Source organism: Stomoxys calcitrans, chromosome 4 (assembly GCF_963082655.1).
Source record: "Stomoxys calcitrans chromosome 4, idStoCalc2.1, whole genome shotgun sequence".
Classification (NCBI taxonomy): domain Eukaryota; kingdom Metazoa; phylum Arthropoda; class Insecta; order Diptera; family Muscidae; genus Stomoxys; species Stomoxys calcitrans.
Window position 1 is genome coordinate 33,923,285 of NC_081555.1, and position 26,369 is coordinate 33,949,653.

Consider the following 26,369-nt stretch of genomic DNA (forward strand, 5'->3'; position numbering starts at 1 on the left):
TTCTCTCTCTCTATCCCTTCCTCTCTCTCTATTCCTTCTTCTCTCTCTATTCCTTCCTCCTCCTTATCCCTTCCTCTCTCCTTATCCCTTCCTCTCTCTCTATTCCTTCCTCTCTCCTTATCCCTTCCTCTCTCTCTGTCCCTTCTCTCCCATGTCCCTTCCTCTCTCTCCATTACCCCTTCTCTCTCTCTATCCCTTTCTCTCATTCCATCCCTTCTTCTCTCTGTCTTACTCCGTTCCTCTCTCTTACTCACTTCCTCTCTCTTACTCCCTCCCTCTCTCTTACTCCTTTCCTCTCTCTTACTCCCTTCCTCTCTCTCTCTCTCTCTCTTACTTGGCTGCGTGCACTGGCGGGCAAGACGACTTTTATAGGTGTCTTTAAATGACCCATAGGCAAAACGTTTCCATGTTTCCCTTCTCTTCGATTTTCATTCTACTGTCTTACACAGTGCCATAGTAGAACTCCATGTTCATATTTTTTTCGTTTCTAGGGCGAATACAATTGAACTAAGGTTTCCCTATGAAGCGGCGGTTAGCTGCCAAGGTTGCTAATCGCATGGCTCTAAACCTAAAAATCGGGTTTAAGGGCACGTTCTAGCCTTTATCCTAGCTCGCTATACTGGGCATGTATGATGCCCTTTGCAGAATGATGCCCTTGCAGAATGATGCCCTTTGCAGAAAAGTAGTTATTATCCCCTCACTGGTGACATTTATGATATGTTGAGCCATGTTAACCATCCCTAAAAAGTGGTCTCGCTCTGAGAAAGACCATTCAGAATCGGCTATAAAAAGGGGGACCCTAAACATTGAGCTAAAAACTTCATTCAGGCTGCAATCATTGATATGTGGGAAGCATCTCCGTTGTTCCTTAGTGGAATGTTCATGGGCATTTGCTAATTGGATTTTTCCAACCCCCAGACAATAAACCTGAAATTGTTCAGCAGTCTTATTGCTGGGGCATCTAACAATGAGACTTTGTATAGTGAGATAAATAAATTTTTGATTTAATCTCCAAAATCTGGCTATAATCAAACAAAATCTTATGTAAACCATCATCATTGCCTTACCTATAAACCATGGGTGCTGGCATTACAAACTTTATCAATATTCTCTTGATATTCTCATGTAGGGTCTTCTCATCCAAATACCAGTTGGTTTGATCATTGATGGATGCACCTGCTGTTGGATCAGGAGCACCGCAAACTGTGTTGATGGCAGTCGGTTGTTCGCTTAGCAATTCGTCCAACAATCGTTGCGCAGTGGGCAGTATTTGTTGTGGTAATTCGCTTATTAAATATTGGGCAAATTTTTGCAGTTGATCACGTTGTAAACGGGTCAATGATTCCGACACAGGAGCCCTCAAACACACCTCCAAAGCCTTTAACAACAATTGAGGGGCAGCCAAGCGAGGAGATGGTAATCACCATGTTGTCAAAGGAAAAAGAAGAAAAAAAAACAAAATATGAAAATTACCATACTTAAGAAATTACGAATATTACAAACCGCCAAAACCACAACCTCCACCACCATCATCTATACCGAACGACAGCACATGACATGAGGACAACAATAACTACTACGGGGTTACAACAAGTTATGCAGACATACTTGTATGCCTTACTTGTGGCCAAATGTTGGTTGTCTGGTTGTTTCGTTGATTGTTATTGTCATTAATGTCACTGGCGTGGTGGATGGATGGATGGATGAATGGTTAAACGGATGGATGGGTGGCTACTTACACAATGTATTCGGTGTAAACAGACGGCCACAACGTGAGAACACCAATATGCACTTGAGTTGCATGTGCAATTACACGATGATATGCGTCTTCGATCAAACGTTACGGCCACATTGAAATTCTGGCTGGGTGTTTGACACACTACCGTTGCGGAAAGGTGGAAACCTACAATGAATTATGACGGTAATGATAAATTCGTTAAGGATGTATACACACAAGCACATCCCATGTATTTATTTCCTTAGAACCATTGAAACATTCAAACACTTGCCCTTTTGGACGGTGTTTGTTTTTGCCACAACGTTCTGTCTATCTATCCATGCAAATTATGTTATGCCTGTGTTGGTACTCACCTATTTGCAAGGGTTCTTTGACGGCTCCAGTTTTGAAAAGTTGATCGCCGCGGTTGAATTCATCCGATGAACTATTCGCCAAACATGAATACAAACGAATGTCTTCTTCATTGTCGGGAAAACTCCAAAACGCAATACGCAACTGCAGCTGTTCTGGCACTGGTGGATACACATGCTCCACCAATTCAAAGGGTATATATGAAGCAACACATTTTGCTGCTAATTCTGTGAGTGTTGGAACATCTGAAAGAGGAAAAGACAGAATATATTAGGGATATGAATAGAAAGGAATAGGTGAGAGTTGCCAATAGTTCCAGAAACAAGTACCAACCAGACCTAAGTTGGCTAAAGCCGTAAAGGTTATGGGGGGTCTGTCCCTTAGTATGCCTGTAATGTGGTGTAGTGTAGAGATTGATGACGTTGGATAATAAGTAATGATACTGTCTTTAACCTGACAAGGTTTATGCCAATTTGACCCCTCCTTCATCTCCACCGCAGGAACTCCCCTTTGTGCCACCTGGGCACAGAATTAAATCGACGGTTTTAGCCTTGTAAAACACAAAAGAAATGAAACAAGTAAAAGCGTGCTAACTTCGGCCGGGCTGAATCTTGGGAAACCACCACCATGGATTCTTCTAAAAATTTATACACAATAAATTTAGTTCAAGGACATCATTTTATTCCACGTATCAAGTTCTGTCAAACCAGCAAACATTAAAGCTTCTCCGAACCGAACAAATATAACCGAGATACCGGTTTATATGGAAGCTGTATCAGGTTACATCCTGATTTGGACAGCACTTGGCACAGTTGTTGGAAGTCGTAACCGAACACAACATGCAAAATTTCAGCCAAATTGGACAAAAATTCCGGATGTAAGGGCTCAAGAAGTCAAAGCGGGAGATCGGTTTATATGGAAGCTATATCAGGTTATAGACCAATTCAGATCATACTTGGCACAGTTTTTGGAAGTCATAACATTAATTTGACAAAAATTGCGGCTTGTTTGGGCTCAAGAAGTCAAATCGGGGGATCGGTTTATATGGGAGCTATATCAGGTAACATATTGATTTGGACTGCATTTGGCACAGTTGTTGGAAGTCGTAACAGAACACCACATGCAAAATTTCAGCCAAATTGGACAAAAATTGCGGCTTGTAAGGACTCAAGAAGTCAAATCGGGAGATCGGTTTATATGGGAGCTAAATCAGGTTATAGACTGATTTGAACCGTACTTGGCACAGTTGTTGGAAGTCATAACATTAATTGGACAAAAATTGCGCCTTGTAAGGGCTCAAGAAGTCAAATCGGGGGATCGGTTTATATGGGAGCTATATCAGGTAACATATTGATTTGGACTGCATTAGGCATAATTGTTGGAAGTCGTAACAGAACACTACATGCAAAATTTCAGCCAAATTGGACAAAATTGCGGCTTGTAAGGACTCAAGAATTCAAATCGGGAGATCGGTTTATATGGGAGCTATATCAGGTTATAGACCGATTTAAATCGTACTTGGCACAGTTGTTGGAAGTCATAACATTAATTGGACAAAAATTGCGCCTTGTAAGGGCTCAAGAAGTCAAATCGGGGGATCGGTTTATATGGGAGCTATATCAGGTAACATATTGATTTGGACTGCATTTGGCATAGTTGTTGGAAGTCGTAACAGAACACCACATGCAAAATTTCAGCCAAATTGGACAAAATTAGGGCTTTTAAGGACTCAAGAATTCAAATCGGGAGATCGGTTTATATGGGAGCTATATCAGGTTATAGACCGATTTAAATCGTACTTGGCACAGTTGTTGGAACATAACAATATGTGCAAAATTTCAGCCAAATCGGGCAATAATTGTGGCTTCCAGGGACTCAAAAAGTCAAATAGGGAGATCGGTTTATATGGGAGCTATATCCAAATCTGAACCTATATACTTTATGGGATCATAGATCGATGTTTCGAGGTGTTACAAACGGAACGACTATATTAGTATACCCCCATCCTATGGTGGTGGGTATAAAAATGATGATTGCTCATAATCCGCACCAAACTCGAAACACTTCTTTTCTCAGGGGTCACTTTGCTGCTAATTTCTATATCAGATTCGTACTCTATTGTCAAATTCCTTTCATTAATGCCCCATATTGCACAGGTCGGTCTAATTTGTATATCAGTTTCGTACTCTGCCGTAAATTACTATTCATTAAAGGCCCATATTGCGCAGGTAGGTATATATGTCTTTTTCGTGAGGGTTTAGGGGTCTGGCGACCCTGGTGGCACTCTGACATTTGGCCTTAATTATTACACTAGACTCGTACTCTACTCTTAAGTACCTTCCATTAATTTACCATGTTGTACCAACCGATCTGTATGTCAGTTTTAGGGCGTTTTGGGGAGGGGCGTTCCCCTACATTCTTGACCCTCTTGAGATGTGGTGCTGCACCATCTCTTGCCCAAATACTGAGTGCCTGTGATACTCCATATGACAAGACGTGTTATTGACACCTTTAAATAACCACCGTGGCGAAGAGGTTAGCATGTTCGCCTATGACGCCGAAAGCCTGGGTTCAAATCCCGACGTGAACACCAGAAAAATTTTCAGCGGTAGTTTCCCCGTAATAATGATGACTACATTTGTGAGGTATCCTGCCACGTTAAAACTTTTCTACCAAATGGTGTCGCTATGGTGCACGCCGTTTGAATTCGGCATAAAAAAATGCCCCTCCTCATTAAGCTTAAACTTTAATCGGACTGCACTCATTGATATGAGAAAAATATCCCCTGTTAAATTAAACAAGTAAGAGCGTGCCAAATTCGGCCGGGCCGAATCTTATATACCCTTCGCGGTATCTCTTTTTAGGCAAACAAAGAATAATGAATAAGAACTGTTATGGTAGTCGAGCTATATCCAGTTGTAGTCCGATTCGGACCATAAATGAATTGAATGCTAAACATTGTAGAAGTCATTGTGCAATATTTCAGACCAATTGGATAAGAATTGCACCTTGTAGGGGCTCAAGAAGCAAAATTGGAAGATCGGTTTATATGGGAGCTGTATCAAGCTATAGATCGATTCAGACCATATTTAACATGTATGTTGAAGGTCATGGGAGAAGCCGATGTTCAAAATTTCAGCCAAATTGGATAATAATTGGAGGCTCACGAAGTCAAGATCCCAGATCGGTTTAGCTATATCAGGTTATGTTTTGATTTGCGCCATACTTGGCACAATTGCAGCAAGTCATAGCAAAACACCGCCAAAAAGGATGAGAAGTCAAGATCTAAGTTCGGTTTATACGGCAGCTATACCAGGTTATTTTCCGATTTAAACCGTGCTTAGCACAGTGGTTGACAGTGACACCAAAACAGCATGCGCAAAATTACAGCCAAATCGGATTAGAATTGCGCCCTCTAAAAACTGAAGAAGTCAAGATCGGTTTATATAGCAGCTATATCAGATTATGAACCGATTTTAACCATACAGTTGTTGGAAGAGATACCAAAACACCACGTACAAAAGTTCAGTCAAATCGGATAAGAATTGCGCCCTCTAGAGACTCAAAAAATCAAGACCCAAGATCGGTTTATATGGACCGATTTGGCCCATTTACAATCCCAACCCACCTACACTAATAAAAAGTATTTGTGCAAAATTTAAAACATCTCGCTTTACTCCTTCGAAATTTAGCGTGCTTTCGACAGACGAACCCATTACGGGATGAACAATGGAGAAGGAATTCCAGGGCACATGGTATGTCGGGCTACCTTTACTCTACGGCTGGGCCGTAAGCTAAGCCCATGGAAAAAGTGTGCGGAAGCTCGAAAAAATACCAGTTTCCTGAAACCCGCAATCACAATCCCATGGCAGCCGGTTGTACGTACCGGATTGACCCGATGGAATCTTCATCGGCAAGGGCTGCCGCCTCAGTGTACGTGTTCGTCTTTTTTCGTCATGGGAGAGGCACATCCCGGAGTGCCTTCTCCGTATGCTTTTGGTCCGTGCCGGGATTGAAAAGAACCCCGGACCCTGGTTCTGTTCCGTTTGCCAGAACCGCCTTCATCATCGGTCAGTGTCGGTGAGGTGTAACAGGTGCTTGGAGTGGGTACATTTCCGTTCTTGCTCTGGCCTAACTTCGCTACGGGAGTATAGTCATACTGGCTATGTCGCTAGGTGCTGTGCGAACTCAGCCAGCAGTGGGTCACAAGCGTCGCCGTCGTCGCCTTCGGCGTCCTCGTCGTCGGACTATGTGACCCCCCCGACCTCTCCCGTACGGCAATTTATGCAAAGACAGCACCCTAGCCCTACTATTGCCAGGCCAGTGTCGGGAAATGTATCGTTCCTGCAGTTAAACTGCAATGGACTGCGAGGCAAGATTGATGAGATTGTGGATTTTATGAGTCGGAAGAGCATATCGGTCGCAGCGATCCAGGAGACAAAGCTGACTAACACCTGCAGCTTGCACAGTTGTCACGGCTACAATGTGCTACGTAAGGATCGCTCAAGGAATGGAGGTGGGGGATTGGCCTTCGTTATACACCATTCCGTGCAGTATAGACCTATCTCGCCTGCGCTTGACGCTAGTGACCCATACATGGAATGTATGGGGGTAGCAGTCAAGTCTGGTACTGCCGAGATAGAGATATACAACGTGTATATACCGCCGGTTGGCAGCTGTGTCCCGATTAATGGCCAGGCCTACAGCCCCGACATAAGTGGGTTGCTATCTGGCCATAGTCGTCTGGTTCTGGGGGATTTCAATGCACATCACTCGTCATGGCATTCTCCCCTAGGCAACGACCAGCGTGGCATAGCTTTGGCAGAGCAGATAGATAGCTCCACGTTTTGCACGGTGAATGAGGATGCCCCCACTAGGATTACGAGGAGGTGCAGCAGCTCGCCAGACATCTCAATCGCATCCCCTGATCTCCTGAGTGACGTATCCTGGCAAGCCGTCATCTCTTTGGGGTCAGACCACCTCCCCATAATCCTCACCATCGACCGACCACCCGACTTCATAACCTCTGAGCGCCGAACGTTCATCAACTATAAGAAGGCCAATTGGACTGGCTTCAGAGAGTATACCAATCGCCGCTTCAATGAACTGCCACCCCCCTCTGATGTGCTTGTGGCCGAGAGGAAATTCCGAGACATCATCAACGCAGCAGCCGCTCGCTTTATACCAGCCGGTCGAATACCGCAAGTGCGACCCAATTTCCCGGCGCAAGCAGTGGTACTCGCAGACGAGCGTGATGGGATTCGTGCTATGGACCCCGCTAACCCCAGAATCAGCGAGCTGAATCTGGAAATAAACAGGGTAGTCAACGAACATAAGCGGAATTTGTGGCTGGAACACTTGGAGCAATGTAACTTAGGCACCGGTGCAGGCAAATTGTGGGCCACTGTTAAGTCTCTCTCGAACCCCGGTAGACGGGACGACAGGACCTCAGTCACTTTTGGCGAGTTAACCGTGACTGATCCGAAGAGATGCGCCAGGTTGTTCAACCGTCAATTTATCGTGCATCCCGAGAGAGACAGGGCAAGGAGGAGAGCCATTCGCCGTATTCGTGGTCTCCGAGCCGATGAACAGCCATCACAATTTACCGTGGGCGAAGTTACGAATGTCATCCGTGGCGCCAAATCTTCCAAGGCGTTGGGCCCCGACGGAATCTCTACATTGATGCTGAAGAATCTGGATTTACCTGGAGTTGAGTACCTTACCACTGTCCTTAACCTGTCATTGAACACTCTTATAGTTCCTGATGTCTGGAAAATGGGCAGAGTGATCCCGCTACTGAAGCCTGGTAAAGACCCGAGTTTGGGGGAGTCGTACAGACCGATCTCCCTTCTCTCACCAGTGGCTAAGACGCTTGAGGCATTACTCCTCCCGAGCCTCGTAGGAGAATTTCCATTCGCCGAGCATCAACACGGATTTCGGAGACTGCACAGCACAACAACAGCTTTGCATGCCATCACCACACACATTTGCCGTGGCTTCAATCAACCCAGGCCATGTGATAGGACGGTCCTCGTGGCATTGGACCTATCGAAGGCATTCGACACGGTCAGCCATGCCAAATTATTTGAGGACATCGCCAACACGTCCCTCCAGCCAGGCCTTAAACGTTGGGTCGCGAATTATCTGTGTGGCCGCCAGTCATTTGTGGAATTTAGGGATAAGAAGTCAAAACACCGTAGAGTGAAACAGGGAGTTCCCCAAGGCGGGGTGATATCTCCGGCTCTGTTTAACCTCTACCTTTCCTCCATCCCACCTCCTCCAGACGGCATAGAGATCGTATCATATGCGGACGACTGTACGATCTTGGCATCAGGCCCCCCACCCATTGATGACATCTGCGATAGGTTGAACGTCTACCTCAACGAGCTTGCCTCATATTTCGCTGCAAGAAATCTGAAGATATCCGCCACCAAATCTTCAGCCACACTGTTCACTACAAATACGCGTGAGGTGAATACTGAGCTGACTGTGATGGTCGATGGAGAAATGATTCCGACCATTAAGTGTCCCAAAATACTTGGCGTCACATTTGACAGCTCCTACACTTTCTCCCCACATGCCACAGCAATCTGCAATAAAGTCAAAAGTAGAAACAAGGTCCTCAAGTCACTCGCTGGCAGCACTTGGGGTGCAGACAAAGAAACCTTGTTGACCACGTACAAAGCAATTGGCCGGTCTGTGGTAAGTTATGCAGCGCCAGTGTGGTCACGTCAGCTTTGTGACACGCAGTGGAATAATATTCAGATCTGTCAGAATGCCGCCCTCCGAACTGCGACGGGCTGCCTCCTTAGTTCTCATGTGGACCACCTCCACCAGGAGACAAAGATCCTACCAGTGCGAAGACATAACTACATGCTGTCTAAGCAATACCTTTTGGGCTGTTATCGCAGAAATCATCCAAATCATCATCTTGTGGATAGATACCCACCGCCCAGAAGCCTTAAGGTAGATCTACATGATCTAGAGCGTGAGGTCCAGCGCTACAAGAGAGAACCTCTAGATCAAGCGGCATATCAAGCGGGTCTGAACAACATTCATGCAGACACGGTAGCAGACGCGTTAACTGGCTACCGGGTGAATGTAGTCCTTGGAGTACGACCGCCACCCATTGCACCCGAAGAAATCGACCTCCCCCGGCAAACCAGAGTGATTCTGGCTCAATTACGTTCCGGCAGATGCAGCCGCCTCAATTCCCACAGAGCTAGGATTGATGCCGACGTGCAAGATGTATGTCCCGACTGTAACCAGGGACCGCACGATACACGTCACCTGTTTAACTGCCCGGCCAGACCCACTCGACTCAGACCCAGATCCCTGTGGACGCACCCCATCTTAGTCGCGGAGTTCCTGGGTCTTGACACTCAACAGAATCAAGCAGACGAAAGATAGTACACAATAAACTGCTACAACAACAACAACAACCCGCAATCTAAAGACGGTCTCCGTCGGTACACACCCAGCAAACAAATGCAAAATTATCAGATCAAATATGGCACTAAGCGCCAAGCTTGGGGGTACTTCAGTTTTGTTTCTGAGACCAATAACGCTGCTGTGCTCTGCATCTTCTTGATCATATTGCAGGGGTCGGGTACAGCTTTTAATGTCTTCCTTGGGGCCTTCCTGTTTTCTTCTAAGATTGGTAAACACCCAGCAAACAAATTGAAAAGTATCAGATCAAGTATGGCATTAAGACCATCCCTAAGGAACAGTTTGTTTTTGCTTCCGAGGTTCTTCATCAACCTGCAGAGGTCCAGTACAGCTCCTTAGACCAGCATCGCTGCGGTGCCTGGCACTTCTTCGAGAATCAACTTGAGTACACTACTCATACCTATCGAGTTAAAATTGGAGTCCAACGCATTCCCCCCTCCTTGCCCTTCTCTTTGCGTTTATTCCCCACCCCAGTCTCTGGTTAAGAATTGCGAATTCTAAGTGCCGCCAATTTCACCCCGTCCTCTAAACCTCAAAAATTCTCCATGTGTTGAACAGTAGGAACTCAATCTTTCTAAAGACCATTGGTCTTACCAAATGTAGCAAGTAACACACTAAACGAATTCGGAGAGAACTTAGCCATCCACCATAATGACAACATCATCCGCGTAGGCAACAACCTTCGCCATCTCCTTTGTGAAAGAACTAAGACAACCATCGATTATCAAGAGCCACAAAAGAAATAAAAGCTCTTCTTGTGAAGCTTCTCCAGTCACAATCATTCCAATCTAGCCATCTGCTAGTGGTGCATTGACAATCCTGCACTTCAGTAACATGCCAACCCAATTCAACGGGAGAGCATGAAGAGTTATGTATGGATTCCAAATCCACTTTGTAAAATGTCCCATCTATGTCTAAAAAGGTCCACAAATTTTCTTCACTACTACAGCATAAAGGGCACTGGCAACCAAATTGGTTTATATGCTATGGTGGTTTATACCCTTATTCTTAGCACCTTGGCTTAAACTCAAATGTATCACTTAATGTCGTGATCAAATCAAAAGTCGAAAAACTCAACCAAAGCAGTCACTTGTTTTTGATACGACTTATGCCATAAGACCCTTTTGACATTAGTCATGTTGACCATCCATCCATTCCGCCTCTGTGTACTTTGTCAGAACATTACATTAAAGGCAAGGTGTAATCTATCCACAATCTAAGTTGGTCAACATACAAAACCCTTGCGTTAAGACAACAGCTGAGTATGCTAATGAAGATGATGGCATATTTGTTGAAAAATTACCTGACTATTTGATGTTGTAATGTTGTTGCGGTGGAAGGAGCAACAAAGTCCAGACATACTGGCACCATTACTCATCCATAACCATGAAGAAGAAAAACTCATACCTGGCACCACATTTCACCAGCCCTGCTCACAAAGCAAATTAATAGCCAATAAGGTATGAGGGCCAGCATGGCATGGATGTAAGATGGATGACAAAGTGTCGTTAACACTGCTAAGGCAATTTTCCGTGGCATTTTGGCTCGCTGTGGTGTGGCAACCAACAACGACAAAAACATTGACGATAATTATCTAAACACAAACGCATATCCCCCTCTACAAACCTCCCAAGTAACAAGACCACCACCTCCTTAAAAACCATTCAATGCATACGAGTATCACCACCTTCGCCCATCTATCTATGGGATGTGTGGTCATAACACATAGATAGACCTCTGCCCAAATAAAAGAATAATGACAAAGTCTTTCGTTGAAGTAAATGTTACTCGGTGTGAACTAATGACAAAAAAGGGAAAGGAGGGAGAGAAGACAGAGAATGTAGAAAATTGGCGACAAAGGATAAACAATGTCTCTTTGTTCCTCAAGACGACGGGGAAAAAGCAGAGTGAAAACATTTCATCTCATATCTAACTATTGACCTGGTGATGAACTTTTCTAAAATGGCCAATGAAACTCAATTTCTGCATGCTTTATGTGGGTGGTATTTCGGCAATGTTGATGATGCATAAACATTCATGGGCCATACCAGAAGACTAATTACTATGCATACTTCATGGTAAAGAATATGTCTGCACAGGACTGAAATAGATTAACGGCTGTATTCACAAAACTTAACGAAGCCTTAAAATACCTTTATTTGACATTGCTATGAAGGAAATCTGTCAAATAAACCTACAAATTTTAATTTATATTAGGTTTTGTGAATACCGGTGTAGACGTTTACTAAAACTTATTTGTTGGGGTGTATTCTGTTTGTCATTCCGTTTGCAACACATCGAAATATATATTTCCATATATATAAGTTGCCCGATGCCCTCGCTACACCCTAAAATGCCTTTTTGAAAATGGACTTTTCTTTGAGATGACGATCACGATATTCAGGACTATGGGCTCATTCTATTGGTTGCCCAAAAAGTAATTGCGGATTTTTCATATAGTCAGCGTTGACAAATTTTTTCACAGCTTGTGACTCTGTAATTGCATTCTTTCTTCTGTCAGTTATCAGCTTTTACCTTTAGCTTGCTTTAGAAAAAAAGTGTAAAAAAAGTATATTTGATTAAAGTTCATTCTAAGTTTTATTAAAAATGCATTTACTTTCTTTTAAAAAATCCGCAATTACTTTTTGGGCAACTCAATAGATCCACACAAATTTATTTGTTTATTGTTTTGCTTATCTACTTTCAAAATCGTATTACAAAGCTAGCTCATGGGATACAAAATTTTCAAAGTTCCGCAGATCTTTCTTGTGTCAACTCAAATTTAAGGGCAACAATTGTACTCTACTACAAAGACTCTTCATTGGTGTCGAACTCTGTCCCGAACGGGCATCATGCTTTAGGTTTTTCTTTTAATTTCCTTTTCATTTTTTCTGTAGGTGGCCCCAGGCACTTCTTCTTTCATTTGAGTACGATATAGTCCCGGTGCGTCAACATGACAGTTTGGTGTTGATTTTATTGGGAGGAGGCAGCAAATAATAATAACAAATTATTTTATTGACGCGATCTACATGTCATGTCGAAGAGCAGGTCATGATTCAGATACGTGGATCTTTATATCAATATCAGATTCATACTTTCTGTTCTAGACCTTCCCTTTAAATTCCATATTGCCCAGATCGACCTACATATTGTATTGGCAGGTATTTAGTGAGTGGGCGGTCATTGTTCTAAATTTGTATACCAGTTTCATAGTGCAATCCCTAAGGCATTTTATATGATATCCATTTTGTGATGTTGGGCATACATGACCATTTTGAGGGTTTGGGATTCGGGACACATTTGACTAAATTCTTGTACCAGATTCTTTCTCTACTTCCTATTACCTTTCATTTGATACCCATATTGCCCCAATTGGTAAGTATGTAATTTTTGGGTTTTTTCTTGTGTGTGGGGGGGGGGGGGGGGTGGAGCCACCCCCGCCACTTGACATCAAATTTTTATATCAAGTAGTACCCTTCTCTTAAATACCTTTTATTTGATACCCATATTGTCCCAATCGATAAACATGTCCGTTCGAGTGAGTTTTGGGATGGGGCGTCCACCAAGGTTATTTGAGCCCAAAATTTAGTACCATATGGTGGCATACAAAATTTCGCTTAAATCGGTGTACACATCTTCGAGATGTGGCGTTTTTGAAAATGGGGGTGAGGGGTTGGGAGTACCATGAGAATAAATTTCCGAAAAGAAAATCCATGAAAATGAGGAATTAGTTTTTAACAAGAGAAGAAGAATAAGCAGAAACACAGCATATTGTTGTTGCTTTTTACATAAACATCCGTTATTTGTGTGAATACAAAGCCATGGGTAGGACAATTAGTGGTGAGAGTGCGAGAGGTGACTGGTAGGTGCGAGAGAAAGAGTATACTAAAAGAGGTCACTATTGGGGTGCGGGTGTGTGGTGGTGTAATGCGTATGACCCTACTTGGTGTTCTTGGGCATGAAGATCTGTCAGCAACTTAAGCTGCGGCTATGGACAATGATGGCAACGTTTAAATACAACTTTGGCAACGCACTTATTTAAACATTAAAGTAAATACTAAAAGGAGTCACAGTAACTAATTGTGTGACCACACTGTGCACTTAATGAATTAAATAGTTGGTGGAGAGTTAAAACAAGTAAAGGAAACATTGTAATGGGTCTCATATGTTTTAAGGTAAAACATTCATATCTTTTTATATGTTTCTATGTTCGTATAGACTTAGATTTACTTGCAATGTACAGATAATTTAAAATTATCAAGTGAAGAAAACAGTGCACTTTATGTAGCGCGATGTGGTAATATAGAGTTTGAGGGTCATCCTTTTTCCTTAAATCACATATCATGACAATGTGGGTTTTACAAGTAGAGTACAAACTTACTTTAAAATATGGATTCAACTTTCTAAGTACTATGAAAATATTGGGCTCAAGGTATTTGAGAATAGAGTAGGAATTTGGCATCAAAATTTTGGGACAACAATCTCAAGGGCCTCCAAACCTACTCGAAGGGACTAGTATTTGTTGGGTTTAAATGAAAGGGTTAAAGAAGTAGAGTACGAACGTAATATTAAACAAGTGGCTGAGAGTCTGCCTTATACCTATATCCATGAAGCCCAATAATGGCAATATGATATTCAAATAAAGGGCAGTAGTGTAAAAATTTGTTCCGTACTTACCAAACGAACTTATAACCCGATAATACCATATGGGCATAAATTAACAAAGAGGCGTACGAATCCTACAAATGGGGCGACTGCGCCTGGCACCACTAGTCGACAGGCACCTGTCAGCATGAACTTTTGACGAAAACACCAGATTTAACACTTAAAGACAAAGCCGAACCATTTTTTCTTCGCATGCCTTTAATTTGCCTATTGGTTTGCCGATGGCCGGTGTTCTTTGGCAAACCAATACGCCCTTTAAAAGCTTGGAATAATAATATGTCCGTCCGTTTAAACGTCTGTCTTTTGAAATCACTGAAATTTGTGATAGGGAGTTGTGTTAGGTCTCTTTATATTTATGTCCAATACCGTCCAGATCGGTCTATATTTGGATGAATTGCGTTAGGCCTCTCGACATTCGGTTGAGATCGGGCTTTATGTGAATATACCTATCACCCGATTTAAGGCCTTGGGTCCATAAATATACACTTTTTTCCGGTTTCGCTGAAATTTGGCACAATGAGTTAAATTGGTCCCTCGACATTGGCCCGAGTATGTTCAAGATCGAGCTATATTTGGTAAATATCTAGTATGGTAAACATCGGGCTATGTGTGCATATAGCTGTCATATATACCGATCTTCCAATTTAAGGTCTTGGGTCCTTAAAAGGTACATTTATTATCCGATTTCGCTGAAATTTAACACAATGAGTTATGTTGCCCCCTCAACATTCGCACCGAGTATGGTGAAAATCGCGCTAGATTTGGGTTTAGCTGTCATATTTACAAATCCCCCGATTCAAGTTCTTTGTATTTGCTGTATTATATTCTACATATTCTTCCCTAATATGGTAGAGATCGGGCTATATTAAGATGTAGCTGCCATATAGACCAATATTCTGTTTCGCCATCTTGAGCAGTGAATTGTACTAGACACCTCGACATCCGTGCAGAGTTTGGTCCAAATCGAACCATATTTCAATACAGATGCTATGGGTTAATAAATGATGCATTTTTGATATATATAGCTGAGGTGATGGGTATCTAAAATTCAGCCCGGCCGAACTTAAAAAACCTGAGTAGTGCTCAATATTAGTTATGATGACTATGCGGAAGCTCTCTGTACATTCAATATTGAGACGATAGCTCATCAATTTACTTGGATTTGCCAACGTGCACAAAAAAACAACAGCGAAGTAAAATTGTATATAAGTGACATAAATAATGAACTTAATAGGGAAATGCCAGATGGTAAGTTTCAGTTTGACCCAATTAAATTTAATTTCACAACCCCATATGCTGCTTACAAAGACTAGAAGTAGCAATATGAGCGAGTACAATGTTATTGGCCATATTTTTCAGTTCATGACATTAAGCGTTCACAACAGAAAATTAAGTAAGTACAAATAAGGAATTCATATAAACTTAATCAATTTTTTATAAGAATTGCTTTTTATAGGTGCTCAAGATGTCAAATCGAGCGATCAGCTTGTATAGTAACTACATCTGGTTATGGGCCGCACTTGGCATATACATATATAGGGAGAAATCGTTGTGCAAAATTTCAGCCAAATCGAATAAGAACTGCGACCCCTAGTGGCTTCAGAAGTTAGAATCGAGAGATCAGTTTATATGGGAGCTATATCAAAACATCGAACGATTTGTCCCATTTGCAATTTCAATTGACCTACATAAATAAGAATTAATTGTGCTTACTCGTTGGAAAGTTAGCATGCTTTCAAAAGACGGAAGGATAGACAGGCGGACATGGCAACATTGACTTAAAATATCATGACGATCAAGATGATATATACTTTATGGGGTCAAAGACCAATATTTCGAGGAGTTACAAACGAAATGACGAGGTTACTATACTCCCATCCTATAGTGGAGGTTAAACATTCCTTATTGTATGATCATAAAAATTGCTAATTAAAAACAAGTAAAAAGGCATTAAGTTCGGCCGGGCCGAACTTGGGACACACACACCACCTCGTGTATATATGTAAACCACCGTTCATCATAATCCGGTGAAAAATGCATAATTTATGGCCCCATAGCAGCTATATCCAAATATGGTCCGAATTGGACCAAATTCGGCACGGATATTGAAATACATGTCACTGTTCAATTTTGGTTCAATATTGGTCCATTTGGCTGCTATACCCAAATATACACCGATCTGAAACATATAGTACGCGGATATCGAAAAGCCTAATATAAGTCACTGATAACAATACCTTAAATCGAGAAGCCGGTCTATATATATACCAATCTGGGTCGATCTACGACGTCTTCAAGAAAGATATCGGGGGGCCTAGTACAATTCACTGTCCTTACTTTCAGCGAAATCTGACAAAAAAAATGCGCCTTTTAAGGGCCCAAGAACTTAAATCGGGAGATCGGACTATATGGCATCTATACCCAAATCCGGACCGATATGGGCCAAATTGAAAAAAGGTGTAGAAGGGCCAACTCAACTCACTGTCCCTAATTTCATCGAAATCGGACAATAAATTCGCCTTTCATGGGCCCAAGACCTTAAATAGAGAGGTCGGTCTATATGGCAGCTATATTCAAATCTGGACTGATCTGGGCCAAACTGAAGAAGGATATTGTGTAGACTAACACAACTCACTGTCTCTTATATCATCAAAATGGGATAATCAATGTGGCTTTTATGGGCTTAAGACCTTAAATCGGCAGATCGGCATATATGAGGGATATAGTCCGAGATAATCCATCTTCGAACTTAACCTGCCTATGGACAAAAAAGAATCTGTGCAAAGTTTCAGCTCAATATCTCTCAAGAATATATAATTTATGGGATCGGAAATGGATATTTTCATGAGTTGCAAACGGATTGACAAAATGAATGTACCCCCATCCTCCGGTCCTGGGTATAAAAAGTAAAAGCGCGTCAAGTTCGGCGGGACGAACCATGGATTCCATTTGACACTTTCTTTGAACGAATTTTCAAATATATCGAAGATAGATTTACAGATTTAAATGGACCGTACTTGACATGACTCTTAGAAGTTGTAAAAAATATCGCGTTTAGAATGTCAGCCAAATATTTGCGCCGCTAGAGGCTCAAGATATAAAATTCCATATGAACCTATGGCCCGGTTCATATGGAAGCATTATCAGGTTATAAACGTATTTAGAATACACTCTGCATGGCTGATAAAAGCCGAAGCAAAACTTAACATGCAAAATTTCAGCAAAATCGGATAAGAATTGCGCCCTCTAGAAGCTCAAACAGATGCTACTTTGGACTAAGTACAATAGTTAGTTTTGAAACAAGGCCACCTCTCGACAGACGACGATTACACTATACAAGACACTGATGCTACCCCTGTTGTTATATGGTTATGGGGCATGGGAACTAGTGAAAGCAGACGAGGTAGTGTTTGGAGTGTTTTTGAGAAAGATTCTTCGTATAATATATGGACCAGTTTGTGTTAATGGATAATATAGGCGTCGTATGAACCACGAACTGAATGAACTGCATGACGACGATAGCATTTTTACACGTATCAAAATACAACGGCTGCTTTGGCTAGGTCATGTTGTTAGAATGGATGAAGAAGCTCCAGCAAAGAAGTCTTTTGAAGGCAAACACGGTGGTACACGCAAACCGGGATGACCAAAAGCCCGATGGATAGATCAAGCGGTGGGAGACACCTCGAAACTTGGTGCCAGATAATATAAGTTGAGCGCAGAAGATTGAGACACTTGCAACGCTATTTTACGTTCGGCTAGTGAAACAAATGTTCTGTAATAGGCAATTTAAGTGAAGTATATCAGGTTATGAACCAATTTATGCCATTCTTGTCACAGTTATTGGAAGTCAAACCAGAACAATTTGTGCCAAATTTCAGTCACTTCGGATAAGAATTGCGCCCTCTAGAGGCTCAAGATCGGTTTATATGGCAGCTATATCTGGTTAAGAACCGATTTACACCTTTCTCGGTAGTTAGTGGCAGTGAAAACAAAATACATCATGCAAAATTGGCGCCCTCTGGAGACTCAAGCATCCGAGATCGGTTTAAAACGCGGTTATTTTAGGTTATAAGCCGATTTTCGATACTTCATGCAAAATTTCAGCCGAATCGGATAATAATTGCGTCCTCTAGAGGATTTAGAAGTCAACATCCAAGATCGGTTTATATGGCAGCTATATCAGGCTATGAACGGATTTGGACCATTCTTGGCACAGTTATTAGAAGTCAAAACAAAATAACTCATGCAAAATTTCAGCCAAATTGGATAAAAATTGCGCCCTCTAGAAGCTCAAGATGTCAACATCCGAGTTCGGCAGCTATATCAGGTTATGAACCGATTTGGACCATTCTTGGCACAGTTAGAAGAAGTCAAAACAAAACGACTCCTTCGAAATTTCAGACAAATCGAATAGGAATTGCGCCCTCTAGAGGCGCAAAAATCAAAATTAGAGATCGGTTTATATGGCAGCTATATCAAAACATGGATCGATATGGGTCATTTACAATCCCAAAGAACCTGCACTAAAAGGAAGTATGGTCAAAAAAAGTATTTTCATTGATAAGTCTTTATTAAAAAGATGCTTAAATACCTTAACCTTTTCTTTTGTTCTTCTTTGACTTATTGTAGATGCGATTTAAGTGAAGTTTGAACAACATTTGTCAATTTTAACGGGTGTAATATGAACTTCAAAGTAGACAACTTTTTTTAAAAAATTGGAAAAATGCCTTGGGTTCTCAAAATTCAAGGCCGAGATCCCCCATTAGGGCTTATGTCTTTTACTCCATATGCCACCGTAGCGCAGAGGTTAGCATGTCCGCCTATGACGCTGAACGCCTGGGTTCGAATCCCGGCGAGAGCATCAGAAAAAATGTTCAGCGGTTGTTTTCCCCTCCTAATGCTGGCAACTTTTGGAGGTACTGATGTTGTAAGTCATAAGATAGGTTTTAGGGTCAAATTTCAGCCAAATCTGGTAAAAAATTAGGCTTCTAAGGGCCCAAGAAGTCAAATCCGGGGATCTGTTTAAATGGGGCCTATATCTGTTTATAGGCCGATTCGAATCATATTTGGCATGGATATTGAACGTCATAACTCAAGTCCCTGTTCCAAATTTCAGTCAAATTGGATAAATCTTAAGGATTTCAGGGTTCAAGAAGTCAAATCTGGGGATCGGTTTATATGGGGGCTATATCTATTTATAAACAAAACAAATTTCAGCCAAATTGGATGAAAATTGAGGCTTCTTAAGGCTGAAGAGGTAAAATACGGGGATCGGCTTATATGGGGCCTATATCTGTATATAGACCGATTCGGATCATACGGATGTTGGAAGTCATAATTCAAGTCTTTGTTCCAAATTTTAGCCAAATCAGATGAAAATTGAGGCTTCCAAGGGCTCAAGAAGTCAAATCCAGGTATCGGTTTGTATGGGAGCTATATCTGTTTATAGACCGATTCTGGTCTTACACGGCATGGATATTGAAAGTCATAACTCAACTCTTTGCTCCAAATTTCAGCCAAATCGGATAAAAATTAGGGCTTGTAAGGCCTCAAGACATCATATCCGGGGATCGTTTTATATGGGGGCTATATCTGTTTATAACCCGATTCGGATCATACTTGGTATGGATATTGAAAGTCATAACTCAAGTCGATGTTCTAAATGACTGCCAAATCGGATGAAAATTAAGACTTCTAAGGGCTCAAGAAGTCAAATCCGGGGATCGGTTTATATGGGGTCTATATGTGTTTATAGAACGATTGGGATCATACTTGACACATATGTTGGAAGTCGTAACTCAAGGCTTTGTTCCAAATTTAAGCCAAATTGGATGAAAATTGAGACTTATACTTGGCATGGATGTTGGAAGTCATAACACAAGTCTTTGTTCTAAATTTCAGCCAAATTGAATAAAATTGAGGCTTCTAAGGGCTCAAGAAGCCAAATCCGGGGATCGGTCTATATGGGGGCTATATCTGTTTATAGACCGATTTGGGTCTTACTTGGCATGGATGTTGGAAGTCATAACACAAGTCTTTGTTCCAACTTTTAGTCAAATTTAATCAAATTGAGACTTCTAAGGGCTCTAGAAGTCAAATCCGGGGATCGGTTTATATAGGGGCTATATCTGTTTATAGAACAATTGGGATCATACTTGACATGGATGTTGGTAGTCGTAACTCAAGACTTTGTTCCTAATGTAGGCCAAATCGGACGAAAATTGAGACTTCTAGGGGCTCAAGAAGTCAAATTGGGGGATCGTTTTATATAGGGGGGGGGGGGGGGGGGGGGGGGGGGGGGTTGGCTATATCCAAATTTGAACTGATATGGCCCACTTCCAAATTTCTTAGGCCATTGAGTACAATTGGCTAAAAATTTCCTTCAAGAATCTTCAAGTTACAAATTTTTGCCCCCTTCCCCCTTTTTTGTGCCCCTTCCATATCATATATCGTCCTATTTTGGGACCACCATCGTCTACCAGCCATTCTGACAAATAATGGCTTACACATAAACATTCTTGAAACCTGCCTAAACCAATTCCCCATTAAATATAATAAAATTCCATTTAAATCATTCCTTTTCGTTTTTGCCATAAATCCTTCGAGCAGAGTGAATGGCTTATGCGGTTCAACGAAATCATTTCGCTAAGGTTAACAACATATTGGGTTAATTTGCTAAGCGAGTTTGCAACGTATAAATTTCAATTATTTTTCAGCAAAAACAAAACAAAAACTATGCTGCATGCAACTACACCATGTTGATGTTATGCTAGGTATGAAATTGTCCACATTACATATCGGCAACATCCCTCCGTACGTACTTGGCATGGTGCACTGGAGCGGACACACACACACACACACAATTGCTACGTGCAACATTACCCAAAGAAGAGAAGATGGCACAGATGCCTGTACTAATACAAAAACATGTAGAGTACATTTAAAGTAACGTGATGGTGGCACAACGTTGCAAGAAGGTAGGGACAATAGTAATAAAGACCTTCTAAAGTAAATTTTGCGTTACCACACACAAACGATATTTAGCTAGTGGTTGTAACTGATGTTAATTTCATTAAAAAGATATCAAACGTAGCAAAACATGCACACGCACACACACACATACACACACAGAACACCAAAACGGAATCCTTGAGGAAGTTCCTTGACACTAGACCAAAACACACAACGGTGCGAAAGGAACCCAAACAAGAAAACAGACAACACAACACCAACACTGCTGGTGGGGGGGGGGAGAAACCCTGATATGAAAGCGAAAAATGTAGAAGCAAAGCGTGTTTTGAAAAAAAATTTGGTGTTTCTCTACTTTTGCTTTAACTAGAGGGGGGTAGTATGCGTATAAATAACAAAAAGCCTTGTTAGACAAACCGATTAAATTAACGCTACAATGATGTATGACCAAAAAGGACAGCGCATGCGCAGCTCTCAACAAAGATTTTGATTGTTATTGAAAATACCGATTTCTACTTTTGGGGTGTTGGATGGGTGCAATGGTTCAAATCGAAACAAGAGGCAGAAAGGGAAGACCAAAAACATCAACAATCTTGACGGCCATACATATATGTGCAAAAATGCCAGGACTTTGGAACCTTAAAATTTAAATTCGGGATCTAGAGACTGCGAAACAATTCATAGAAAGGTAATCTTCAGAAAAAATTTCATAGGAAGTTTTTTTTTCATAGATATTTCCTTCAAAACTTTGTCTTTAAAGACAATTTCATTCATTTTTTCTTCTCCAGCTATTGGAGCCCCAATTTGGAAAATTTAAACTATTTCAACATTTCTGGTAAAGAAACATCACTATTTATGCCAAGACAATCTTCTCTGACAATCCGTCCAAGCAACGTCCATTGTGAACAAGTAGAGAACAAAACAACGCAAAGACAAACGGAATCAGTGGTAACAAATGAAACGCACTACTCGTACTAGCCAATCATGATGTTTTTCCAACAGTGCAAAGATAACAATGGTCAATGGCTTGAAGCCAGGACTGCCGCAAAGATTACATTGTCCCCCAGACATTGTGGTCTGAAGCGACCGCAAAAATCGAATATCGACTGGGCTTCTGGCCACTAGGGTAAACCAAGGCAACAAACGTAACGTAAAATAATCAAAAGATAAAAATGCGAAATACGAAAACAACACAGACCGCCGTTGCTGTCAATGTTGGTCAAAATTGTGCAATTTCTTCTTGTCTTTTGGCAGTTTCTTTTTATTCAGTCACTCATTGTTTCTACTCGTGCCTTATTTTATTCGATTTCAACCGATGCAGCGCCAAAACCAATTTTAAAACTCATTATCTTCGTTAAAAAGCGAACAGAGAGTTTTTCATGGGCTGTAGGGGGGGAGGGGCAGGGAGGAAATAAAATCATGGAGGTGAATTGAAAACTGCTACTAGGAATATAAATGTGCTTGCAGCAGCAAAGTTGACATAACACAATTGGCTTAGAAGAGACAATAGCTTGACATTGTCAAATTCAAAAATTCAATTTCCCATGAAGGAAACGTCTCAATTGACCCATTACCACTATCCATTGAGTTGGTGAAGTAAATGATTAAATATACAATTATTGAATTATACATAAAAATTTTTGAATGACGTAGGCCATAGTGAAAATGAGAAGAAGCGATGTTATGAAAATCTAGTTTAGGTTAGTTTTAAGTGGCAGTCTGCCATCAAACTTACTTGGACGTTTTCGTCCATTGTGATACCACAGGAACAGAAGAAGGAAGATGCCTTCTAGTGGCTACCGTTGAACCATCCAGATCGCTTTAAAAAGCCCAACAACTTACGAATGTTCACATCCGCTAAATCAGACAGGTTCCCAAAGAAATGAGAACCTAAAGTGGTACTCCTTCTGACTGCTAGTGCGACACACACACACAGATGTTCCATAGTAGACCTCTTCAAGTCTAGATTAAGCCACATAGTTTTGGAATGCTCACAGTCCCCTCTTTGTGACCATCTATTATTCGTTGTCCCTCGGTGTGGCCCGGCACCCAGAACAGGTGAATTTTGAACTGTTCAGCCATCTCGTTGCGTTCTGCGACATTCGAGGGGAAAATCTTATTTGTACGACAAAATTTTTAACATAAAACAAGTAAAAACGCCTTAAATTCGGACGTGGTGAATTTTGTGTATCCTCCACCATGGACCGCATGTGAAAAGTTCATTAAATGACTTATTCAAATATATAGGAGCTATATCAAGTTATAGGCCGATATGGATCGTACATGTCTTTGCAGTTAGCAGTCATACAAGTGTACCACATTCATAGTTTCAGTCAAATCAGACAGTAACTACAACCTCTAGAGGCTCAAGAAATCAAAACGGGAGATGTGTTTATATGCCAGCTACATCAGTTATCAACTGATTTTGGCCATATTTTGCACGGCTGTTGGAAGTTATAGCATACCTACAAAATTTCAGCCATATCGGATAAAAATTGAGCCTCCTGGAGGCTCAAGAAATCAAATCAGACGATCGGTTTATATGGAAACTATATAAGCTTATAGACCTATTTTGACCATTATAGCAAAACGTAATGTGCAAAATTACACTCTCTAGCATCTCAAGAAGTTAAATTGGAAGATCGGTTTAAACTATATTGGACTATCAACCGTTTTCAACCATACTTACCACGGCTGTTGCAGATTGGTTTAAATGGGAGCTATATTAGGTTGTGGACAGATACAGAAAATTTTTGGCACTTAGGTTGAAGTAGAAGTCGTTGTGCAAAATATCAGCCAAATCAGAAAACAACTGCGCCCTCTAGTGGCTCAAGAAGTGCAAACGGGAGATCGGTTTATATGGGAACTATATAAGGTTGTAGACAGATTCAGAAAATTTTTGGCACTTAGATTGAAGACAGCTATATCAGGTTATAAACCGATTTCAACCATACTTAGCACGACTGTTGCAGATCGGTTTGTTAGGTTGAAGGAGAAGTCGTTGTGCAAAATTTCAGCCAAATCAATCAAGTACTGCGCGCTCTAGGGACTCAAGAAGTGCAATCGGAAGATCGGTTTATATGGGAGCTATATCAAGTTTTAAACCGATTCGCACCATACCTTGCACGTATGTTGGAGGTCATAGGAGAAGTCATTGTGCAAAACTTCAGTCAAATCAGAAAAGAATTGCGCTCTCTAGAGACTCAAGAAGTTAAATCGAGAGATCGGTTTATATGGGAGCTACATCAGGTTTTGGACCGATTCGAACCATATTTGGCACATCTGTTGTATGTCATAGAAAACGTCAGAGTACATAGGCAAATCGGATATTTGCACCCTCTAGACTACAACATGGTGTTGTAGTCTGTTGGACGACGCTTCAAAAGTCCGCCTACTGATCAAGAATATATGTACTTTATGACCCATAAAGTAGACCTAAATTGCGAGTTTTTTCAAACGGAATGACAAATTGATTATACCCCCATCCTATGATAAAGATTATAAAAAGCAGATGAAGAAATGCAGATAAGAAAGAAAAAGGGAAAACCGACGAACAGACAAAAAAAGTATCAGATAAGGTGGGGAACCAAGTGGAGTTGACTATAAACAATCGGGACATACATCCTGCACGTACGCATCAATCCATGCTATATAGGAGTTGAGGTGGCTGCATCTGCCGGATCGTAATTGAGTTAGAACCACTCTGGTTTGCCGGAGTAGATCAATTTCTCCAGGTGCAATGGGAGGCGGTCGTTTTCCCAGGACTACATTCATCCGGTAGCTATTAACCGCATCTGCTACCGTGTCTGCTTGAATGTTGTCTAGACCCGCACGGGTATGATCTTTGTCTCCACATGAGAGGAAACAGCACGTAGTCGACTCCGAACTAAGGAGACAGCCCGTCGCAGTTCCAAGGGCAGCATTCTGACAAATCTGAATATTATTTCACTGCGTGTCACAGAGCTGACGAAAACACACTGGCGCTACATTACTTACCACAGACCGGACAATTGCTTTGTACGTGGTCAACAAGGTAAGTGAGGACCTTGGAATGAAGGATAGGTAGAAGTTAGATATCACCCTGCCTTAGGGAACTCTCTGTTTCACTCTACGGTGCACTGACTTCTTATCCCTAAATTCCACAATTTAGCTGACCATCTCGAATGCCTTCGATAGATCCATTGCCGCGAGGACCATCCTATCACATGGCCTGGGCTGATTGAAGCCACGGCATATGCGTGCGGTGATAGTCACCGTAGCGCAGAGGTTAGCATGTCCGCCTATGGGTTCGAATCCTGGCAAGACCATCAAAAAAATTTTTCAGTGATGATTTTCCCGCCTAATACTGACAACATTTGTGAGATACTATGCCATGTAAAACTTCTCTCCAAAGAGGTGTCGCACTGCGGCACGCCGTTCGGACTCGGCTATAAAAAGGAGGTCCCTTACCATTGAGCTTAAACTTGAATCGGATTGCACTCATTGACATGTGAGAAGTTTTCCCCTATTCCTTAGTGGAATGTTCATGGTCAAAATTTGCAATTTTTGATGGCATGCGAAGCAGTTGTTGTGCTATGCAGTCTTCGAAATCCATGCTGATGCCCGGCGAATGGAAATTCTCCAACGAGGCTCGGGAGGTGTAGTGCCTCATGCGTCTTGGCTACTGATAAGAATAAGCGTAGAAAGGCCTCTGGGGCGTGAACTAAGAACCCCCAGAAAAGTAAATTGTTATGGATGTCCATTGACTTTCAGACCACGGATACGACGAATGGCTCTCTTCCTAGCCCTGCCACTCTCGGGATGCACTATAAATTGACCAATCCCATGGAAGCCGATGGTACGTACCGGATTGACCCGATGGAGTTCTTCATCGACAAGGGCTACCGCCTCAGTGTATAACACACTGCTACAACAACAATTAATTGGCAGTTGAACAACTTAGCGCATCTCTTCGGATCAGTCACGGTTACGTCGCCAAAAGTGACCGAACTGCGGTCATTCCTTCTACCGGGTTTCGAGAGTGACTTAACAGCAGACCACAGCTTGCCTAAACCGGTACCTAAATTACATTGGTCCAAGTGTTCCAGCCACAAATCCCGCTTATGTTCGTTGATTACTCTGTTTATTTCCAGATTCAGCTCGCTGATTCTAGGGTTAGTGGGGTCCATGCAACGAATCCTATCACGCATGTCCG

General features: G+C 41.8%; 1 protein-coding gene and 1 long non-coding RNA gene across 4 annotated transcripts in view; one reads left to right on the forward strand and one right to left on the reverse strand.

Moving 5' to 3' along the window:
* LOC106092794 (zinc finger SWIM domain-containing protein 8 homolog) overlaps positions 1 to 26,369 on the reverse strand; it is a 51,856-nt gene that overhangs the window by 10,575 nt on the left and 14,912 nt on the right. For all 3 annotated transcript variants that reach the window (XM_013259720.2, XM_013259719.2, XM_013259718.2), the window contains exons 3-5: positions 2,092 to 2,334; positions 1,740 to 1,903; positions 1,068 to 1,378 (exon numbers count right to left, since the gene is read on the reverse strand). In XM_013259720.2, the coding sequence (XP_013115174.2) occupies positions 1,068 to 1,378; positions 1,740 to 1,903; positions 2,092 to 2,334 (718 nt within the window). The remainder of the gene's footprint in view (positions 1 to 1,067; positions 1,379 to 1,739; positions 1,904 to 2,091; positions 2,335 to 26,369) is intronic.
* On the forward strand, positions 21,750 to 22,541 carry LOC106092796 (uncharacterized). Its single transcript, XR_001222227.2, has 2 exons — positions 21,750 to 21,863; positions 21,964 to 22,541. It is a non-coding gene; the product is annotated as an uncharacterized LOC106092796 (long non-coding RNA).